Source organism: Myiozetetes cayanensis, unplaced genomic scaffold, assembly GCF_022539395.1.
Source record: "Myiozetetes cayanensis isolate MyiCay16 unplaced genomic scaffold, myiCay2020 scf1, whole genome shotgun sequence".
Lineage (NCBI taxonomy): Eukaryota > Metazoa > Chordata > Aves > Passeriformes > Tyrannidae > Myiozetetes > Myiozetetes cayanensis.
In genome coordinates this window covers 110,076,015-110,099,034 of record NW_026086604.1, presented here as the reverse complement: position 1 = coordinate 110,099,034, position 23,020 = coordinate 110,076,015, and the positions used below count along the sequence as shown (strand labels likewise).

The 23,020-nt window shown below is 37.5% G+C and overlaps 1 protein-coding gene across 1 annotated transcript in view; it reads right to left on the bottom strand.

Moving 5' to 3' along the window:
- The window catches only part of GADL1 (glutamate decarboxylase like 1), an 83,503-nt gene that overhangs the window by 51,847 nt on the left and 8,636 nt on the right, over positions 1 to 23,020 (bottom strand). Inside the window, exons 2-9 of the mRNA XM_050322076.1 lie at positions 20,318 to 20,487; positions 19,374 to 19,500; positions 17,578 to 17,668; positions 16,812 to 16,918; positions 15,444 to 15,559; positions 8,764 to 8,843; positions 8,595 to 8,649; positions 5,079 to 5,195 (exon numbers count right to left, since the gene is read on the bottom strand). Coding sequence (XP_050178033.1) covers positions 5,079 to 5,195; positions 8,595 to 8,649; positions 8,764 to 8,843; positions 15,444 to 15,559; positions 16,812 to 16,918; positions 17,578 to 17,668; positions 19,374 to 19,500; positions 20,318 to 20,487 — 863 coding nt within the window. The remainder of the gene's footprint in view (positions 1 to 5,078; positions 5,196 to 8,594; positions 8,650 to 8,763; positions 8,844 to 15,443; positions 15,560 to 16,811; positions 16,919 to 17,577; positions 17,669 to 19,373; positions 19,501 to 20,317; positions 20,488 to 23,020) is intronic.

Here is a 23,020-nt window from a genome sequence, read left to right as displayed (position 1 = left end):
TCTGGACTCAGCTTATTTTAAAAAAAAGATTCATACATTTTGTGCTAATGAAGAGGGAGGGGGGGGAAATCCTTGAGGTAAAGGTTCCTGACCTAAGCATGGAAAATATATGCTTGTTTAGCTTCTATTATTTTTCTTTTCCTTGAAAAAAACAGATGTGATAGATGACATACAAATTTAGCATCAGTATTTGCTTCATAGGCCATACATTAGGAATAAGATCTGCTATGTCTGGGAGACAGGAATGGTAAAGGCTCACAAGGGAAATGAAAGGTTATTAACTTGTCTTAACACATCGTTCTCATTAATGCAGTACATTAATGCACCACATCATATTTTACATTGTCATGCTCACAACATCCTTGCCAAGACAAGGGCTGCCACTCAATCTACAGCTGGGACCTAAGGTAGGAAATGATTCTACCTGCAGAACCACAACTTAAAGCTGTGTTTCTCCAGCTGGTCTAAATTTGCCACGTTATGGGAAGACAATCAAACTGAACTTCCTATTCATAGACAAATTTTTCTCTTTTCATTCTATAATTCAATAAAGTCAAAACAATCACTAAGTTATACTCTGACTTTCATAATTTGTAAACAACCCATTGAAAGATAATAAATTTAATGAAATCTGCATCTAAAGGTGTCTGTGTTTTAAAAAGTTGAAATTTTCACACTGTCTCTGAAAAACAGGATTAGAAAGGCACTCCAGAGGTCATCTCAACAGTGTGCCACTCCCAAAGGCAGGATCAACATACTCATCTAATTTCTGTCAAACGTTTGTCTTTTTCTAGAGGTTATTAATCAATGAATACACAGTTTGTAATTAGTATGAAAATGAAGAATAAGATGCAGAGAGGCACCAGCAATTTCTGCCTCCACAGCACTACTTGCACTACGTTCTGTCTTTGTTTTAAAAACTACTGCTGGAGATTTAGAAGAGAGGAATGATAATCCAGGCATCTCCACCACCTTTCAATCTCTCCTTGAGCCACAAGGAGAGGACAAGATGAATTTGTGATCCATGTTTCTTCACCCAATTTAAAGATCAAGTGATTAGGGATCCAGGGCTGGCAAAAAGAAAAAAAAAAAACCACAAACAAAAAAAAAAAAAAAAAAGGAAACCCCCCCAAAAAAACCCACACCTAAAAAAAACAACAACAACAACAAAACCCACAAAAACAAACCACAAATGAGAAGACACTTGAGACACCTGAAAATCACTGTCTTTGGTTTTCAAGACTTATAATGATGGAGGCTGTACAATTTAGCCACTTAATTTGTGTTCAATGGTAACAAACTGCTTTCAATTTAAAGTGTCAGACCTAAACAGTATCACCTCCAGTCACACCTCCAGTGGTCAGGGGAATATATTATTCCTTTCTTTTTTAAAGCAACTATAGACTATTACGTATTGTCTCTTTGTCCTTTCTGGTTTAAATAACATCAGTGCTTTCCATCTTTCCTCATTGGTCATGATTTCCAGATATGGTTCTGTTTATCTGCATCGCCTTCTCATTTTCTAATCTTTCTCCTGTAGGTCCTTAACCTTCTTGAAATGCTTCTTTTTATTTGGACACAATCTTGATAAAGCAGATGGAGTACATACCAGAAAGAATCATTTTATGTATCTTCTTTATTCAATTCAGAAAGACATTTAACTTTGTTTGAAAATATCAGTGATTTGTGGAGTACTGCAAAGCCCAGATCTTTTTCTAAATATCTGCTGTCTAGCCAACAATGCCCAGCCTGTATTTGTGCACTTGATTATTACAGCTTAGAATACTATCTTTATTGAACTGTAGCCTAGTTTTTCCACTTTTTTCTCCAAATAGTCAAAATCTCTTTGATTTCTAATCCTGTCCTCCCACTGCCTCTTGCAGCAGTTTTATATCATTTTCAGATTGTCAGTGTATTCTTTTTCATCCAAGTCATTTAATGAAAATAACAGATAACTTCTAACCTAGGACAGACCTTTGTAAAATCCTGCTAGAAAAAAATTTTCCCCTTTCAGTGAACCGCTGGTAATTGTTCTCTGGGTATGATTTGCCCACCAGTTTTTCACTCACTACCAGAGCTGCAGCTTGGCATGTTTCTCTGGCTTTTTGATTAGATATTGCAAATACAGGATAAAGTTAACTGCTTCTCCTCCATCCATGAGACTACAGAAAGAAGGCAGATGGATCAAACATGACTGGCACGTTTTGTTGATGACAAATCCAGCTGAGAGCAATGCAGGGTAGGTCAAAACATGAATATTATCACCTGTGTCCCACGTAATGTAATTGATAACAAGGCATGAGAAAATTACTGTGTTTCATATGAGGCAAATCACTTTCAGCTGAATGATGGAAATCAGAGTGTTCACAGTGTGATTAAACTAATTACCCAAGCAGAGGCTAATAAGTCAAACCTGATTTTCTGTACTGGCCTCTAATAGGGGGGGGAAAAAAAGAGGAGTCAAAGTAAAGACCATCAGGGAAGAAATACTCATATATAGTATTTAAAGCCACGTGAAGACAATACATGACATACATAAGCGCTGGAACTTGAGTGCATATTGATGATAAAACCACGTTAATAAGAAAGGCATCATAGATGTAGATGAGAATACAATAAGCAACTGGAATGCTTGTATAAATACTATAATGTGAATCAATTAAGCTTGTTATAGCTCTGCACTTAGGCTGTTGAACAGCTTGACTGCTAGGACAGTTTGGACTTACTAGTATTATCTTCTTAAATAATATTTTCCGTAACTCCCTTTACCTCTTCTGTTTTATCTCCATGCGAGAGCTTATCTACTATTTCTGACCTTTGTGAAATTTATCTTCCTGAAGCTCACTGATTCTATGTTGATGTTCTCCCTTTTGCCCTCCCTAAGAATCACCAGCTTTATCATTCCATATTTAATGAAAATAGTTTCCCTAAGGCAAACACATCAATTTTTGGGATCAGAAAATATTCTGAAATGAGATAAATCATTGTAAATCTGGAAATAACACTAGTGACATTTATATAGGTTATTCTTAGTAACAGCTCATGAGAGCATTTACAGGAGACAATCCTGATGCCCATTAATGATACATGAAAAGTCCTTAATTAGACAGAACTTGACTTGGTTCTGTCTGTATTGTACCTTTTTTCCTTCACAGTTACAGCAGGCCCAAACGGCAGTATCACTTTTTATAACTGAGACTGTATAATGTGTAAATCACTCAACAAGAAGCCAAGCCTTCCAGAGGACTGCAAATTCTCAAAGCTTTCAAAAATATCATATTCTTGCCTATAAGGCTAGAAGGAGGTACGCCTGCTTAAAATCAAAGATAAAAATCCAGTTCTTCCCTGTGTTTCTTGTACAGTCTTTCTGAACAGCAGAAACTTAGTCTCACTGTACCTGTTCACATACTATGTTAGTAAATCCATTTCCAGTAGTACTGAGTGAAAAAATATCACACTATGAACTACAGTCTGCTCATTTTACCCCAATACACATGTACGTGTATGTTACCACAAACACATGTATGACTGATATCACTTATGTGGGAAGCTTTCAGTCTTTCCCCATATCCTGTTGTCTTACTAATACAGCTAGAAACTTTTAATAAAAAATAAAGAAACAGCCATCCACTCCACTCTCCATAGAATGTGAAAAGTAGAAAAAATACTGATAGAACTTCTGAGAACCACTGAGAGGTTCATAACACGAATCACATTTTAACAGAATGATAGGTCTTCTGGACCATAAACCCAATTTATTACTGGACATTTGTCCTTCTACTGGGAATCCATTAACATCTGACACCTGCAGTCATTTTTCAAAGAGAAAATTGACTTAAAGATGTTCACAGACATTTTTACCTTAGTTTAACATGAGGCAAAATTGGAAGAAGAAAGTTAACTCTTTTCAAACATTATCAACTGTCCATGGTTCAGAATACGGCCCAGGCTTATCCCACCCAGTTTTAGTTCAACTATAGGGAGACTACTTATTGTGCTCCTACAGCCATTGGAGATGGGTCCAGCCACATCTGTTCAACTCACTTAAGGTTCAATACAGATTCCAAACACATCCTTCTTTCCCTCAGCTGTACACAGACACACGAGAGACTGGCATGCAGTGTGAGTGCTGTGCTTCTGCTGAAAATCTGAGTGGTTGTTCTCAGCAGCACACAGCCATGAGGGGGCTTTGGAGACATTTTAAATACTAGGCATAGATTCTGCGTCTTTACCTCCAAGTCAATAAGAAAACACTTTTGACTCACTCACACAGTGACCTTATTTAACAATGTCTGTGAGACATTTATTTGAAACACACATCACTGCCTACGTGATTTTTCTTTAGATACCCAATTTTACTTTAAACACACTCAACTTTAAACAAACATTTAAAAAATTTAAAGCAGGTCTAAAAAAATCTTCATTAACATTGCTTCAGATTTTCTTGTTGCTCCACAACTCCTAATGTAGCAATTCTGGATTTGTGGCATTGCAATTAGAAAAGATGAAGACCTATCTTTATTTACTCTTTCAGGTGATAAAAAGGCTCAAGGATTATTCCAAAAAGATTCATGAATAGATTTTATTATCCAAACCTAAAATTACAAAGAAATTAAAAAAAAAAAAAAAAAGTAAGGAAACTCAAACCTTAAACATGAAACAGAATAATTTATGAATGGTTGAGCCAGAAACATATCTTTATTTTAACCTGTATGAACTGCACACCACAATTCTAATGTGTCTATTCTCCAACCAAACATGGAAATAATTCAAATTTATACTTGTATATAATCACCCTTCAAGCATTTTTAGGAGGTAGCAAGAAGAAATTGATTACAAAATAATTTTGAAATATAACCTGACAATAAAAAAATTGCTTTGACTGTTTGTCAAAACCAAGTTATTTTCTGGTTTGCAGCACATATAACAGAGACAAGCCAGAATGTACTTCTGGTCCCTATTAAAAAGAAAAGTTATTAGAACCCAACTTACTTCTAAAAAGAAATATTAACAGTCAAAGCAAAATAGCAATTATGAAAAAGCAGTGCTAAACAAAACCATGCAGTATACAAACTCACATCAACATGAAGCCAGAGGCCATGTTTTTCACAGATATCAGCAATTTTATCCAGAGGATCAAATGCTCCCAGCACTGTTGTGCCTGCTGTTGCACAGACAAGAAATGGTGCTGACCCCTGCAACAGAATTCAAAACAAAAAAGAAATTATCATTTGCACTGCTCATTGGCTCCAGTATACTTGCAGAGAATAAAGTATAAAAAGGTCTAGGAATATAGGACAAAGATGTGACAGTCTACATTTTAGTTTCCCAACAGAAGGTACTGCATTTAAAAGTGCTGACTCTTTTTAGTTTTTCCCATTGAAAAAAAAAAGAAAATTAATTTTCCATTTCTAGTTAACACCATCCCAGGGCATACTTCACCAGCTTCAGACTGTTTTGACAGATGCTAGTTTTGTCAAAATCAAAACACACCAGATATTTGACATCTCTCTTTATACACTGATTTTCATTTTCTCAGTCTTCACATTTCACTAGCATATTTGCTGTCATTCTGATGGATAAAATAAAGCTACTAGCTCAGACAGCAGACTACCCATGCAAGGAAAGGGCTCATCCCTCTAGGGTTTCCACCTGCACTATCTCTACAACACCCCTATTCTCTGCCTGGTGAAGAAGAAACTCCAGTCAGACAACACGATTTGCCTTCAGCAGCATTGGCACATCCCATGACAGGGGCAGGCACCGCTGCCTGATCCCAGGCCTGACCTACAGCACAGCGCTATTCCCTTGCTCCTACTCCTGTCTAGAAAACAGAAGGGCTGTAAGATGGTAACTGAACGTTAGGAGAGATCACTGGAAATCTCAAACAGTTTTAAGGTCAGGCAGCTGGGATAAGGAAAACTTTCATCAGGTTGCAGTCTCAGGCAACCACTGTAAGCCATCCATTTTTGTTCCAGTGGTTTTGCTCATTGTTTTCCATTCAACTAATAGCAGGGGTGCAATTACCTAGCAGGCTAGGTCACATACCCTTGCAGATCTGTGTAGCTGTGCCTACTTAGGAGCAGAAACTGAAACAATGAGAAGAACTGGTGGAGTCTGTAACAACCCCTTGAAATTGAGGGTACAAATCCCTGCTGAAGGAACTGGTCTGCACGTTTCAGCATCTGGCCTACAGCAGGACAACACAGTTATTGGTAAGAGACACTGAAGTTGCTGTCTGGAATCACTGAAGCTCATTTGCAGTGAATTAAATCTTTCAGATGATGTAAGGCTGTCTGCTCATGTAACTCAATGTGGCTTAGTGAAAACAGACATCAGCTGAAAAAAAATCAAACTCTACACAAGTCTTTCATATATCTTCCCTCAACTGAAATCTGGTCTCTCTCTCTTTTTTTTTTTTTTAAAAAAAAAAAAAGTTTTTTTGAAAAAAATTTTTTTGAAGAAAAAAAAAGTGTTGCCACTTTCAAACATCTACAGAGACAGATAGGCTTGATTCACATTTGCACTCTGACAGTTTTATACTTCTTTACAGTGTAGAAGACTATTAGATTGGTACTTAATTATGAGTTATTTGTATTTTAAAATTTCTTTACAAATTACTAAAGCAGTGACAAGTAACACTGCAAAGAATTTAAATTAATCCCATACATTAACAAAGAATTACCAGCCTACAATTCACGTCTTGGTCATTTATTCCTAGTACAAGCTACTGCAATAGTCAAATTTACAAGCCAGCCTGAAGCTTAAGTACGAAACACTTGCAAGTGAGGCAAAGGTGTATCTGATGCATCTAGTTTCTCTTAATGCTCCCACCAGTTTTCTCCCAGAGCTACATCAAAGTCAGAGGTCCTCAAGCAGCAAGTTGATAGCATGACTGAATATGGGGACAAGTCTAAGATCTCTTTGAATTCCAGTAATTTTTACCATTGCACATTTTCCTTGAAGAAGAGAACTCAATTTTTATTATTATTGACAATAGAGTGTAACAAATCTTCCTGACTAAATCTCTAAAAAGAGCTCTAAGACTCTTGCTATTCATATTCAGCAATCATTTTGTGGTTTTGTCACTAGCAAATACATCCTCTCTTGTCTAGAGTCATTAGAATATTTACTGCAATTCACTGAAGTGTCCTTCTGTAAAAGTTGTAAAGTAGCACTTTATCAAGGACAGACACACTTACTGAAGCTCTGATGAAATGAAAACCTTCCAATACACCTGTAACTTCCATTAAAATGCAAGTGAAATCGTGTTTTCCTGTAAGCAGAGCATTTCAATATAGAACATTTGTTTTTCAATTGCAGAGCACCATACTGAGATTGACCTTTTTTAAAAAATCGTAAATGCAAGATGATTTCTTTCAAATAACCACTACATTTAGTAGTACATGAACAAACAAGAATTCTGTTTTTACAAGAGCAAGGAGTTCATTCTCCTATGAGCCTGCTTCCTCTTGCTCCATTTTATTTCAGCCATTTTTTCCCCCGTCTTCTCAACTGAGTAAGTACAGGTTGTCTTCCTCAGATAATGCAAAGTACAGAGAGAGGGAAGCAAGAGAGTTTCTTAGGTCATTAGGGCCATTATGTATCAACAGCTATTCTATCTAGCATGAAACTCAGAGATGACTGCCAGGCAGAAAATTTATCTAAATCAGATCTTAGTGAAAGCTGCTGTGGCCATGCCAGTCCATGACAGGACAGCACTACCTTGGCTTTTCCACCAGCCACAAAAGTAGGTTTCCCAAGATAGGATTCAATGGAAGGTATTATCTATGCCACTGACATTCCACTAATTACTTTGCATTCACAGGTCATGGCTGAGCTCTGAATCCTACTGTTCTGATACACAAACTAGGAATGAAAATTAAGGTGAGCTAACCAAGCCAAAAGAAGATGCTCTTGGAATTCACATTCAGTCCTCCAAGCCCTCTAAAATAAATTATGTTGACTATAGTTAAACACTGTCTTACAGATTATAGGAATGTATGCTACTGCCCAAATATACACATCAGTACCTTTCTAAATGCTGGCCTTTGATTTCCTACATGGCAAGGTCCCTAAGGAAAAAGAGGTACATCTCTGTACTCTTGCTACAGTAATAGAAAGGACTGAATTTACCATTTGTAGCTTGTATGATGATTCTAGAGACTAAGACACCTTACAGTTCTTGCTTACTGCAGAGGATAGAGGAATAGCTGCTGTAATCACCTGAAAAACCTTTTTAGGAAAACAAATATTGCATCCATTTAAAAAAAAAAAAAAAAAAAAAAGGATTGAGGGCAAAAGAAATCCTGTAAGAAATGTGCTAAATACTGAAGAGCAGCATTTACTCAGGACTTTCATTAGCAGTAAACACCCTGTGGAATTTTCCCCCCTTCTAAGGGTGTAGAACCCATAAGCCTTGACTTGTTATACAAGTTTGTGGCAGAAATTCCTCCTGTAAGAAAGCCATTGTTACATTAACTGCCCTATTTTTAAGATTTTGCTCGCTCTTAGTTTTCCTTCCTTTCACTCAGACACAAGCACACAGTCTGCATACATTCCTCTCTCCTTCATGCTCTCTCTCCCCCTCTCACCTCTTTCCTGGCCCGCTGGACTTGTTTCTCCAGTTCCTCAGGTATCATCTTACCTCTAAGGGACACAGATTTAAAACTTTTTCAGTTACATTCAAATAGGTTGTTATGTACAGCACTACTGCATTTTACAAAGGCTCAGAGATCACAGTCATGGCTCTTGCTTTCTTACCTTTCATCTGTTCTGATGAAGTAAACATTCTCTGTACCGATACCCAGAAAGGAGGCTGCTTTCTTCATGGAGTAATGACACTGTAAGTGAAAAACATGGGGAGAAAAAAAGTATATATACAATTAAAACAAAAGAAATAAATTCCTCATAGGGAATTCCTACATAGGGAACAGTGACACTAAAATTAATTCAACTGCACCTAACAGCCATGAAAACAGCATATTCTAACACAAAAATCAAACGGATGAACTATATATCACAAAGTCCATCTTGTATTTAACAAAAACATACACTGAAAACTGGGGGAAATAAGGCAAAAAAAAACCCCATGTGTGCCATGTTTAAAATGTGGACTTAAAAAAACTAAGAAGCTCTATTACATACAAAGTTTTTTTAAAGCTGGTTCTGCATTAGAATGAAAAGTAGAAATTTTGAAGTGTCATCAGGGAAGAATTATTAATTGTTTCAAAAGGTTTTGCTAGACCTGAGTCAAAAGCATGAATGACTGTAAGAGTTAGGAAAGGCATGAGAAGAAAGTTCTAAAGGCTATTCAACTCAAAAGCCTAAAAGCAATGAAAAGCAAAGATGTGTGTTATGATATATCTAAAACCCCTATCACTTTATTCTTGTAACTTTTTTGGTGTTTTCTCTAATCCTCAGTTGCTGGCTACTGCCAGAGACAGGATACTATCATAAACTGACCCTTGGCCTAATTCAGCAACTCTTGTTCACACCATCAAAGAGCTACCCAAAGCCTTTCCAAGACCTACCAAAGCCTTCAGATGTGGTATGACTGGGACTCACAAGCCTTTTAAAGTCCTATCTCCGCAAAAGGATCTGAAAATCATGGTGTTGTGAAAGCATTACGAAAGCAAGCAGACTTGATACAGAACTCAGCACATCTTCAAAAGTTAATGTGGATTTTGCAAAAGGTTCAGTCTGGACCAGTCTGCATTTTTCAGAAAGTGAAGTTACTATTTTAGCAAAGAATTTTATCTAGGTCTCATCATAGAGACATTTTTGAATTAGTGCAGACTCATGCAGCCCACTTCTCACCTAGTGTTGAATAAAGGGCATCAGTCTACAAAGCCTGTGAAGTGAGTGTAAAAGAGGATGTTCAAAATGGGTGTTTATTTAATCAGAATGTGGTAAAATGACTTTGGTGAGAAGGATACTCAAGCCTACAGACCACTCCGTATTTTTCACAAGTTTTTTTTAGTGTTGAGCAAACATTCGTGAAGTATCTTACCACATTTCCAATATTCACCCCCATAAGGACCTGCTTTACTGTGAGTACTGTTATTCCAGCACAAGAATATTTTGTCTTATGCCAGAATAAGAGTACATTGATCTCTGCTTAATTCATCTTCATAATTAGCCTGGGAATTTAAGATACAGTAACCTTCTTAACCTGAAGATATTTAGATGTCGAAACCACTCTGACGAACCTGCCACATGCCAAATGCCTACCCACTCAAAGCAGTGGGGTCAGTTTTGAGAGTGCACAGCCTCCCATAGGACTAGAAAGTTCTTCTCAGAACAAAGATCATTCAACTCTTGGATTGTCACTGCCCTTCTTAGAAAGAATAAAGTTGGCTCTCTTACACATTATTACTGAAGAGTTAAAATAATGTGTACTGCAGCAACCGTGAAGATGTCTAGAATTGTTACTTCTCATACAGGAGGTGAAGCCAGGTGGTTAATTAATTCCATTGTCTTCAAGAGAGTTCACACAAATGCAGTTACTGCAGAACATAATTATGAAAAATGTACAACATTTTAATGTGGGGGCATGAATATATTAAGAGTAATAAAGCCTGTCATGCTTATTTTGATGAGATAGATGATCTCAAAGGGCTGTCTTTCTTTTCGACAAAAACATTTCCCCCACCATCACCCACCTTTTAAATAAAAGCACCTGATACTAGAAAGTAGTTTTAAGAAAGCTTAATTTTGTAACATGACACATCCAAAAAGCTTTTAAGACTCATTCATTTAGACTGTTACAAGAATAATAATGTACATAGCTGGATAATTAGTCTTACATTACATCAAATTACATCAATAATGGTAATAACGATTGTAAGTGGTTGTGTGTTGTTTAGTAGAAGTTTGGAGATATTTTTGACTGATTAGTGAATCACTTAAAATACAAGTTATCTCCATTGCTGATTTCTATCCATGACATTCAAATGAAAGGATGAATCACCAAGAATAATCAAATTGCTCCAAATTGAGAAAGCAGTAGACCTGCAAATTCAGCATACTAGTAAGCAGACAATCACTAAATCATGTATTTTATTATAAAAAATGGTGTGGGAGCATGGGAGAAAGATAAAACACTTGAGCACCTCAAAGATTATACCAAAAAGCAGAGGAAAAGAGAAGTACGAAGGGAACACCAAAATAAAACAGGCTGCAAGATACATTATTTTTTTTCTAGAAAAAGTATTTCTGCACCTCATGGAAAATTTTGTCCTTCAGTAGGACAGAAAAGGAACAAGACTCATACTACCATACTTTCTTTGATGAAAAAAGTAGTCTTTCAGTTATATTGATTGAAAACATGTAAGAATTTCTCCCCTCTCCCACCATCATTACTAGAAACCATTAAGCTAAATTGCAGTGCATCATTTTAAGAAAAAAAACATACCAGACAACATTTAGTGGCTCCAGTCACAACAGTGTCAACTAATTCACTTGTTCATAGAAAAAAAAAAAAAGGAGAAAGAAATATCCAGACAAAGGGTGAACTCAGGTAACTCTTGCCATGGCTATTGTAGTTTTGTTTCTTGGGAAAAGTTATTAAATCTGTAGCCATTTGCAGTAAGAAATTAAAACCTTTGATCACAAGATCAAATTGGAACAGTGGTTTTAAGATGTGCTGTTGTACTATTTACCTATACTAGGATGCAGTTTTTGTTTCCTAATAATGTTTGCAAAGACAAGGAACTTTCCGTCCTGTGCTCATTAAAACAAAAGATAAATTTGTATTTTCTTGATTTTGAAAAGTTTCCTAGAAACATGATTGCATAAAGCAATTACATTATTATGAGATTGTTTTATTACTCATTTTTGTCTGTTTTAATTTCAACAGGGGACAACATGATGAGTTAATGTTGTGTTCTCTCACTTTATTACTTTCATGATCAAGTTGCACTGGGGAGGAATTTAGAAGTTTCATTGCATCTAAAAAACTGCTCATATCAGCATGCACATTTCAGTTGTTTACACATCCTTTTCTACCCTCAGTTACCTCAAATTTAGCAGATTTCTACCTTTCATATCAATGCAATACATATTTGTGTCAGAATAAAAGTTCAGATGGGACTCAAACAGCAAAAAGTGGGAAAAAGGTGGGCTGATATCTCTAACTACAACTGTATTCAGCTCCTACAGAGCCAAAAATCATGCCACAAGAAAGTGGGATATAACAATTACTCTTCAACAGCTACTGTCTCAAGAAGAATCACTCTGTAATGGTCCAGCAAACGAACTCCACAGTAGCAGCATAGATAGCATTCACTGTGTATCACCACCATTTTAAGCAGCTAAGCATTTTACTTGCAGGAACAAGGAGCCTTTTTATCCTTGAAGGCCAAACAGAGCATATGAGGACCTTGGGTGGGCCATGCATTAAACATACATCTTCATGTTATCCAAGAGCATACAAAAAAATTTATAGCCCCATATCACGTAAAACCGAGTCATTGACAAATCTGTGCCTTCCTGTGCTCTGCAGCATGGCAACTCTTTCAATCCATGGAATGCCAAACTGAAACTTTGGGACTTGGCATCTCAAGGCAAAAATCATTTCATTTGAACACAGCATTGTAGCCAAGCCCTAAAATGACAGGAGGGCCTTGAGTAGCCATGTGTTTTGACTCCTTATCAATACTCAGTTCATTAAAGTCTCAAGACTTCTCCATGCCAGTGCTGCTGCCTGATTCATGAGTAAGATAAACACAGGTTGTTAACTTCTCCAGGATTTGTTTTTTAAACAATTTGCTTCTCCAGGTACCTCTTCATTTAAAACAAAACAACAACAACAACAAACACACACACACAACACAACAAAAACAAAGGATGTTTGGATGATGAAATTGAGTGTATCCTCAGTAAGTTCACAGACAGCATTAATTTAGGTGGGAGATTGATCTGCTGGAGGGTAGGAAAGCTCTGCAGAGGGATCTGGACAGGCTGGATCAAAGGGCTAAGGCCAAAGGTGTGAGGTTCAACAAGTCCAAGTGCAGGGTCCTGCATTTGGGTCACAACAATAGTATGCAGTGCTATAGGCCTGGGGAAGAATGACTGGAAAGCTGCCCAGTGGAAAAGGACCTGGGGGTGCTGGTCAACAGGCAGGTGAACATGAGCCAGCAGCGTGCCCAGTGTGCCCAGGCGGCAAGAAGGACAATGGCATCCTGGCTTGTGCCAGAAATAGCATGGCCAGCAGGACCAGGGCAGTGATTGTCCCCCTATACTTGGCACTGGTCAGGCCACACCTTGAATCCTGTGTCCTGGTCCCCTCACTACAAGAAAGTCAATGAGGTGCTGGACCATGTCCAGGGAAGAGCAAAGAAGTTGATAAAGGATCTGGAGAATAAGTTTATGGACTCTGGAGAGTAAGGAATGGCTAAGGGTGCTGGCATTGTTCAGCCTGGAAAATAGGAAGTCCAGGAGAGACCTTATTGCTCTCTGCAACTACCTGAAAGGAGGTTGTAGCAAGGTGAGGATTTGCCTCTTCTCCCAGGCAGCCAGCGACAGGACAAGAGGACAGAGCCTGAAGCTGTGCCAGGAGAGGTTCAGGTTGGACATCAGGGAGAATTTCTCCAATGAAAGGGTTGTTAAGCATTGGAATGGTCTGCCCAGGGAGGTGGTAGAGTCACCCTGGAGGTGTTCAAGAAACAACTGGGTGTGTTATTTAGTGCCATGGTCTAGTAGAATGGGGGTAATCAGTCAAAGGTTGGACTTGATGATCTTAGAGGTCTTTTCAAACCTAAATGATTCCACGATTCAAAGGCGTAAAATGCTAAATTAAAAAAAACCTCATAATATTGTATGACACAAACAGTTATGTATTTATCTACAGTGAGGACCATTTGTTACATATATTCTGAATATGACATATCTGAAAAGTTTCCAAAAGGCCATGTACCTTGGACTCAGTACAGGTGGATTCAAAATAAATATGTATGAATATGCCCACCTCTTCCCTCATAACCATAAATAAACACTTAGAAAATAGTCACAAAATCTAACTACTGAAAGCATCTGTTTTACAGCAAGCGATTACTGAGTACTGAAGACAATGTGGTTTTGTGAATCAAGAAAAGTATTAGAGATCAAAATCATGGCCTTGCAAATAATTTACCAATTTATTTTTGCTCATCAGCTATATATTTTGTGGTATTGGTCTTTCTGTTGAAGCAAAGGCATAAAAATAAATTTACTCTGGGGGCCAATTAAAATCTGACATGAAATTAAATGTTTGCTTATTTTGAGTACAAGAATATACATTTTATTTAAACCTTGCAATGAAATAAAACATTACTTATTAATAAAAAATCTACGTGCTTCACTTCAAAAGCAGTAATGGAACTTACTTCAACCTCATTTTTACCTCCTTAACTATTTTGAAGATGTGACATTGTGGATTAAGTATGAACTGGCACGTCACTTCTTAGACACACTTTTCAGAAAGAAACAAAACAAACCTAAATGTATTTTGCTTGGGGAAAATGCCCAAACAAACCACCTTTATTTAGGACATTAGGACTCAGTTCCAAAATATATGTGCTGTCTTGGACAACTTACGCAACGCCTTCATCCCTCCGGCTTCTCCAAAATAAGCCTCTTGTCTATTTACACTGCAAACTGTTTGCAGTATAAACTTCTGAGCTAAAATTATTCCATTAAGTAGATGTTTTCTAATACAACAAGGTTCTTGCTTCCACTGGGGCCTTTATATAGTGGAGTCAGAATTAATAACAACTCTGCACTAATCAAACAATAAACTCTTAAAACTGAAGGGACAGGGAAAAGAAAAAAGCCACAAAAACTACCTTCAGAATAAATGTATGAATGTAACTCAGTTTCCCACTGGCACTTTGGACAGATATTATTCAAAAACTTTAAAACTAGCCACATATTTTCAATCGTTTAAAGAACTGTCTAAAGGTTCAGGGTTGTTTTTTTAAGAGGCATATGGCAGTTTGGTTCTGTACCACAACCAGTATGTATTCAGACACAGGGCAGAGTGGGAGCTGCAGAGAGCCACCTCACAGGTCCACAAGTGCTCAGTTTAGTACAAATTAAAACACGCAGAAAAAAACCTTTGACATCCAAAACTTACCTACACTTCCTGCTAGACTTTATGTTGTGGGAAATCAAATGCTGCAGACCTCCACAACACACCGCAAGCCTTCTGCTTCAGGTTTGCCCCATGTACAACCTATTCTTATATCAGCAATTTTCAAAGCAGGAACATCTGTGTGTGTTTTCTGAAAGCAAGGAAGCTTTTGCAAGAAAATTTACTATCAGACTTCTCCACCTAGTTCCAGTATTTCACATCATAAACTGACGTAAAAATCACTGTACCAGTGCTCCATCAGATATGCAAATGATATAATTTTGCAGCTGTGGAAAAAGTTCAAAAAACTTTTTTTCAATTTTGTTTTTACCTCTTCTGAAGTGAACAGGACTAGTCTTGGCAGGCCTGAAAGCCCTTTTTCCTTTATCTCAGGACAAAATTTGTATCTTGCTAAGTTCATAGCATACATATTAGAAACAGAGCCACCTACAGAAAGAGACATACAAATATCACATTAGGCGCAGTCCTAGCACCTATCCTAAGTACTTGACCTATTAGGGAAAAAACAAACCATACAGTTAGCCTAGTTACACATCCATCACAATTTATTTCCTCCCGTCAAGGCTACAGACAGAAAATGAACTCTGGGCTCTGCAGCACACATGAAAACAAAGCATATTTGAATTTTTTTTTTTATATTTCCTGAGAAGTAAGAGCTGTGTTCAAGCAGTCCTTCCCATCTATATTGAAGCAATGTGAGTTTAGGTGTCTGCACAGAGCTCACCTGTGGCTGCACTATACAGAGCCCAGAGATCTCTTGGGCAACCAGGCCTCAGAGTACTATGGGGAGAAAACCATTAGAAAAAAACAACAGTGAGTGGAAACGGGAAGATCTGCAAGGTAAGATCTGGATGGGTTTTATTCACTTAAAGTTAAAAAAAAAAATAATAATAAAAACGCTTACGTAACATTAGCACCAAGAAGTACAGTTAATTGATCTGTTGACAGTAGCCCACTGTTTTAAGCAAGAAATTCTGCTATAAAAGCAAGGCTTCTACTAAGAATACACATCAAACTTGATGTGAAAGAAATTCCATATCATTAATGTATTTTAAAAAGTCTAAGGGATTTTAGTTTATTTATTTTCCTACTACTCATGTCTAGGTTAGAATTACTGACTTTAGTTTGGTTTTGGAGGGGAGTTTAAATTCATTTACTCATTTTGTTCCTCTTCTTCCCTCCAAAATAGATAGAAAATCTTCACATATAGCCTAATAATTTGTTATCTGAATAATCTGTGAAGTATCACCACTCTGCTTCATTGATTCAATACAGTGGGCTGGAACACTGCCTTATAGAACATTCGAAAACCATGGCTTATCAAGCAACTTAAGAAATATCTGTTTGGCTTTACCATTACATTTAATAAAATTTCAAAAACTCCAAGGAGTTAAGCTCAAGAAGTCCTCAAGAAGGACATCAGTTACGAACAATTAATTTCCATATAATTATATTTAATGTAGAACTGGTTTCATTCATTTACTGATCAGAATCACCAAATTATTACACCAAGTTATTACTAGAAACACATACGATAAGCCTACATTAAATAGCTCTGTTGGCATATCACAAGACTTGTGCATGCATTTTCAAATATTTTATATTACTCCAATGTTCATAGAGTTAATGGTATTGGGTGGTTTACAGTGACTCAGTTTGAGGTCTGAACTGTTCTTACCTGGATTAAATATACCATCACCTTCTTCCCAGCCTATGAACTCAATCATTTTCTTGATGACTGCTTCTTCCACCAAAAGAAACACAGGGGATACTTCGTACGTATATCTGAACAAAAAGAAAAGCATCACCATTGGTATTAAAACTACAGAACTCATGCCAAAGAGTACTGCTAAAACTAGATAAAGGCTTCTTGCACCTCTCTTTAATCTACCAGCAGCTGACCACCAGCAGCAGTAGAACTCTAAAGTAAAAACATTATGCATCTGACCCAGTAGAGCAATTGCTTTGTTCCTGACAGCATCACATTGACACTTCCACTCTCAAAGTAATACATCAGAGATTGCTCTTAATGTAGGTCACATGCTTAAATTTCAGCTTTACATTTGCAAGTAAACAGTAGACAGGTAACCATTTGCATTCAACTCTGTGCAGAATGTCTCAAAGGATATGAACAACTAAGTCTGATTAATTCATTTCTATGTACTAAGTAAGATAAAAATCTACGTTTAAAAGCACTGGGAAAAGAAAAACTCTCCTCTGAAACCCCAACTCACAAACAATGAAAAAAGGCCCCATCAGATTAGTCAACCTTCTGGTGAGCTATTAATTCAATGTGAATCAGACTTTTCTCTCCCCAAGTCTTGCAAAATTCCTATCTCTTCTGTAATACTGAAAACAGAAATTAGAAGCAAGGAAGCAAAAAAAGCTGTTGTTCCAAAAATCATGGTAATTCATCATCAAGAGGACAAAAAAACCACACTTACACACTTGGGTTTAGTGCTTCTGTAATAAAACGAGCCACTAACGAGTAATAATCTATTCCAGCGTAGAGCTGATTGAAAAATCTTGGGTGACCTGAAAATACAGATGAAAAGCAAGTGACAGGATATACAAGAAAAGAGAATACATCACAGTCCCTATGAGTTGAATGGCAATCACTGCAACCCACAATTCATCCCATTCTCTCAGTATTCTCTGGATTCATTGTCCTTTTCTTAGGTTAGACAATCCTTTGAAAGCAAATTTAATAAGAACGTTCAAACCTCAAAACGAGTCTTGAGAGATGCAAGTGGTACACAGAATGAATGTGAGTCATTCCCAAGTTTTAAAAATCAAAAAAAAAGGGACTGACAACTGAGTGTACGTAGTTGCTTTAAACAGTGGTTTTGAGAGGTCACTATGCATACTCAGCCAAATTTTGGTAAGCAGTACAATGTAGGAACCTGCTGATTCCAGGCAGCTGTGCCTGTGCTCCCACTAAAGTCTTTTATACAGGGAGAGAGAAGGAACATAACAGCTTGGGAAAATTTACTGCACCCTTAAAATGAGAAGTTAAGAGAATTTGTTTACCTGGCTTGAAACGCTGAGATATAACTAATTATGACATAATTTTATACTATTGCTGACTACAGAGACAAGTCAGTTCAACAGTGGGATCACCACCTAAATTTTAATCCACAGCATACTACTTTTACATGCAAAACCAAGTAAACTGTATGGCTCCCTTTATATTATATCTGGGGCCTCAATAAATGTCTCTGCTTATATTAAAGACTATTTGCACAACGTACTTTTATATACAACATCCTTTCTAAGGTAACATAGTGCAACAAATTATAATCCAAAGGCAATTTGGGGAAGGGAGATAAACAGAACATTTTCCAGTATCTCAGTACTTATATCTGTATATTATTAGTGCATTCCTTCTGCAGATCAGTAGTGCTTCTCTTCTATGGTTTTCAAAGGCAAGAGTTCACTCTCAAAATTATTTTACCGTTTTACTTTGTAGCAACAGTGACTGGAGCAGGGACTATAACATGGAAAGGCACAACTAACTGTATCAAATGTTCTTCTCCCTTTCTAAAAGATAGCTTAAGCCATAACACATATGAAATCCTGTTTCCTAAACAGATGTTGTTTGTTCCTTTTTGCTAAGATTGAATTATCCTACGCGTGCTACAGAAAAGTTAGAGAGAGAACTAAAGGTTCTGTAGAGGAGTAATCCTGCAGAGATGTGGCATACTGTCTCTGAAACACTGCAATCTCTCTTCTCATAGGGTCTGGATCAGGAATTACTGCCTATCAGCAAATGAACATCCTACAAGACTATTGCTCAAAAAGAACAGTAATAAATGGAAGGTAATCATCACTAAGAACATACAAGGGCAGTGATGGCAAATACAAATATCATCACTCAAACAGCAGGAAATGACATACAAAGGCCCTTCTCCTGCCTATTTTGCCAGACTGTTATATCATACTTGTCTAAGGTGACTTTCATAAGACTTTAAAATGACAAAATCTACCATTAATGCCAATGGCATCACAGTAATTAGTTTTTTATAGGCTTGCCATTATTACACATTTTAGTCAAACCTATGGTGACCAGCATTCAGTCAAACAACAGAAACATGACCAAGTGTTTGCATACTTGTATAGGCAAGCAGCAAACAAACATTCACACCCTCAGTTCTCTGAAAGGTGAACTGAGCTTTGTAAACATTATCCTGTCTTCCAAAGTTAGAATACAAAATAACCCCACTAGAAATCACATTCCTACTGGTTTTGACGCTGTATTGTATAACATCTCGGCAGAGTTGCAGGAGTTTCTGATGACATTCTCCAGTGTCCCTCATTTCCAGGTCAAGAATCTGCTTAAGAGTTTCGGGGGCTTGCCATTCACAGACCTAGTGATGGGGAGGGGGCAGACACCATCAGTGAACAGGTTTGTCAGGAGGAAGAGGTTGTAAAAGTACAAGGTAAGAACCACATTCAGCACTTTTGTGCTTTCACAAAACTTCCCTTTGCAGGGCAGCACACCACCAGAACATATATATATGGGAAACTGGTCTCATGGGATGCTGGTTTTATTGTGTCCCAGGCATTGCTTAACCATAAAAATGAGAATGGAGAACGCTGGAAGGCAGAACAGATAGAGGCCTGCAGCTTAAGTTCTATCCTTTAGCTAAGGATTTGTAATCACAGCATTTTCAGATGCTGTGCTACCAAAGGGTGGGAGCAACCAGTACATGCCCAAAGGCAAGGATGGTTTATTTGCAGGTCCTCTTCCCATACAGCCCCTTAAGCAGGGTTCTACAAAACCCAGAGCACTTTCATAATGTTGTCCTTTTGAAGTGGTACAAATTTCACTGTTTCTTCTTCTCCAACACCATTGCCCCTGAGGAGCAAACAATAACTCACCCCCACCTCAAAAAAGAAAAATCACTACAGCCATTTGTGATCTCACAGAAGATGACCACTCCACTCTGAGATAAAAAAAACCTCATTACTTTCTGGCAGATATGTGTGCTAATTATATTATTGAAAGGTTTTATAATATATTCTTTTTTCATTTCTAAGGCTGTCGTTTTATTTCAGAGCCAGGCATAGACTAGAAGCAATTTTGAGGCTACTTGAAGTGCAATAAAATATAGCTTATAAAAAAAATTGATTTATTGTTCATTATCTCCATTACAAATCTCCAACAACACCTTATTGCTTTACCTTTTCTGTTACATCATCAGCTTTCTGGATAACTTCTTCCATTATAATCTTACAGGCCTCTTCCATAAACTTCTCTCCTGCTTTAGAGTCCATTATTGGACCATTTAGGATGACCCCATCCACCAAAACAGCATTCTTCTTCTGGAGCATCTCCTGTTTGCAAACACCAACTGTAAGGTAAACAACTCACCATTAGAGCAAGGCCTGGATAAGCAAATAATAAACAAACAACAAAAGAATTTTTTCATTGCTGAAGATTTAGTAAACTTAACAAAAAACTCACATGGACTTTTTACATGTGCAAAAATCGTTGATTTTAGTGGAAGAATCTTTGCAGGCAAAAGAAAAAAATTATGCGTTACTTCAAAACTAGACCATTATTCTGTAGGTAATAATAATCTACTGTATTGTATCTACTGCTTTCTGTAGCATACAAAATCATGCAAGAGACCTTCCAAACAGAGATGAAAGTACAGTTCTGGCTTAGAACATGTTACAGCTGGATAAACAGAAATACAGTGAAAGGTAATGGGCATTTTTCTTAGCTGAAAATGTTTCCCTCCACATGCCATCCCTTCTGCTCCCCTTTTTCAATGAAATAATTCCAGCTTCATTTCCTATATCTTTGTGCTACTCCTTCTCACCAGCCAGTTCTCTTGCTCCAAGTCTTCTGCATTCTTTGCAAAGTGCTTCACTGACCCACGCTCCATGAAAATAAAACCTTTTGAGATTGCTGTCAATATCCCATACCTGTACTCCTTTCTGCCCTTATCCTATTAAGAGCCCTCAGTCACTAAATTACAGTAGTCTGCTAGGCAGATTATCTTGTTCATTTGCTTCTCCAAGGATGATCCCTTCCCTTTCCCTCCCCTCCCCTTTGCCCACAAGACATACTCTGCTGATGTGTTTCACATGCGCATTGCTACTGCCTCCTTTACATTACTTCTGAAAGCACATCCAAGATGCTTATAAGACACTGGCCAGTAGTCACAGCTACGTATCTATTTCATGTATTGATTTCATATGGCAAGATCAGGACTCCAGTTTTCATCAACACGAGTATGAAGACGAAAGTGAGACATTTGGAGATATCAAGGGAACAGACATTTGAAACAGTATAGCGCCAAAAGGAGAAGCGGTAACTGCCACCACAGCCAAATTATCTGGGTTGCAGACAGTATCTGTCCACTGATCTTGCCTTGGAATAGCTAAGATCTATAAAGCCAGGCAGCACTGCCATGAAAAGTTGCCTTCATCTACAGTGAGGATGGTGGAAGGCTGTGATGTACAGAGAAAGCTCTGTGCCCAAAACAACTTTATCTTCTGCTTTACTTTTTGCTGCAGTTACAAAGTACAAAAGGCTGGTGCCTCTTTCACAGGTCTAAATAAACAGCCATCTTTCCAGAAGACTGCCAGATACTGCAGTCTGACACATTCATCATTTGTATCATAATTACAGCTCCTCATGCACAAGAGGATATAGAAGAACAATAATGTTACTTAGAAAAGTTCATCATTTCAAGGTCCATTGATTGAAAGAAACCCTGTCAATCCCACGATTTTTTATTTTTTGAGAACTCAGAGAAGCTATTCAGTTCACTTTGACTTAACAGGAGAGAGATGACAAACAAGACAAAACTCTAACATGAGGTGGGACCTCAAGCTTCCCACGGTACTGCCAACAAAAATGAGACACATGCACACACATTTCTGAAATTATTTCTATTTTTAATCCAAACTGGCAATATACTAAATTTTGTTGAACAGAATAGCCTTCAGCACATTGTTATAGGATAGACATAAATGTTCTTATGGGACAGATAGTGAACAAGCAGGTAAACAGTATTAAATCTTTAATAGGCAAAGAGGGAAAATCACAGACATCAAAAATGTCAATTCTCATCATGCTTCCCAGAACACCACAGCAGAGGCACTGTAAAGAAACTGCAACTCTGAAAAAGCCTTAGAGGTTTCTCTCTGAAAACACAAGCTAGTAGGTCAACTTTGCAAGACTTGAAACACCAAGTACTACCAAAGAATTGAAAGGCATGAGGTCTTTGGGCAGACAGAGCAGAGACCATTCGTGAATTGAGAGTTAGTTATTTGATGCAAAAATAGGTGCCTAAGTACCATCCAGGTTTAACATAAACACTAGAAAGAATTTCAGCCTTAACATCACCTGGAAATGCTATCATCTCTATTTATGCCAAAGGTGTTCTGTTGCTATGAAACAATGACCAAAAAAAAAAAAAAAAAGAAAAGAAAAGAAAAAAAAAGAAAAGAATCTAAAAAAACCTATATGGAAGATGAATATCTACTGAAAAGCCCAGAAGTTGATACTTCCTTTAGTTATAAGAACAGTAGATGGTGGAACAAGAGAACTCACTAACTCCTTAACTTCTTTTTGTTCTGCTCCATGTCTCAGGTCTCTGGTAGAACCAAAGCTGTGCGAAAGGTTTCTGTTAGTAATTCCATCAGCCCTGTTCCCGTCATTTTTGCACAGAGGTACAAGACAAGTACTTCAACAACTTTACAGTGATCTTTTTCCAGGAATTATGTGAAAAGCAGAAGCAGAATTTTACATTAGTTTTTCTACCATGTCTTTAGGGGGCTGGGTGATAGGTCAGGTAGACTATCACCCTAGTCCCCATATCTATGTTGATACTCGGACACAGTCCATGAAAGAGAAAGGCAAAGCAGAAA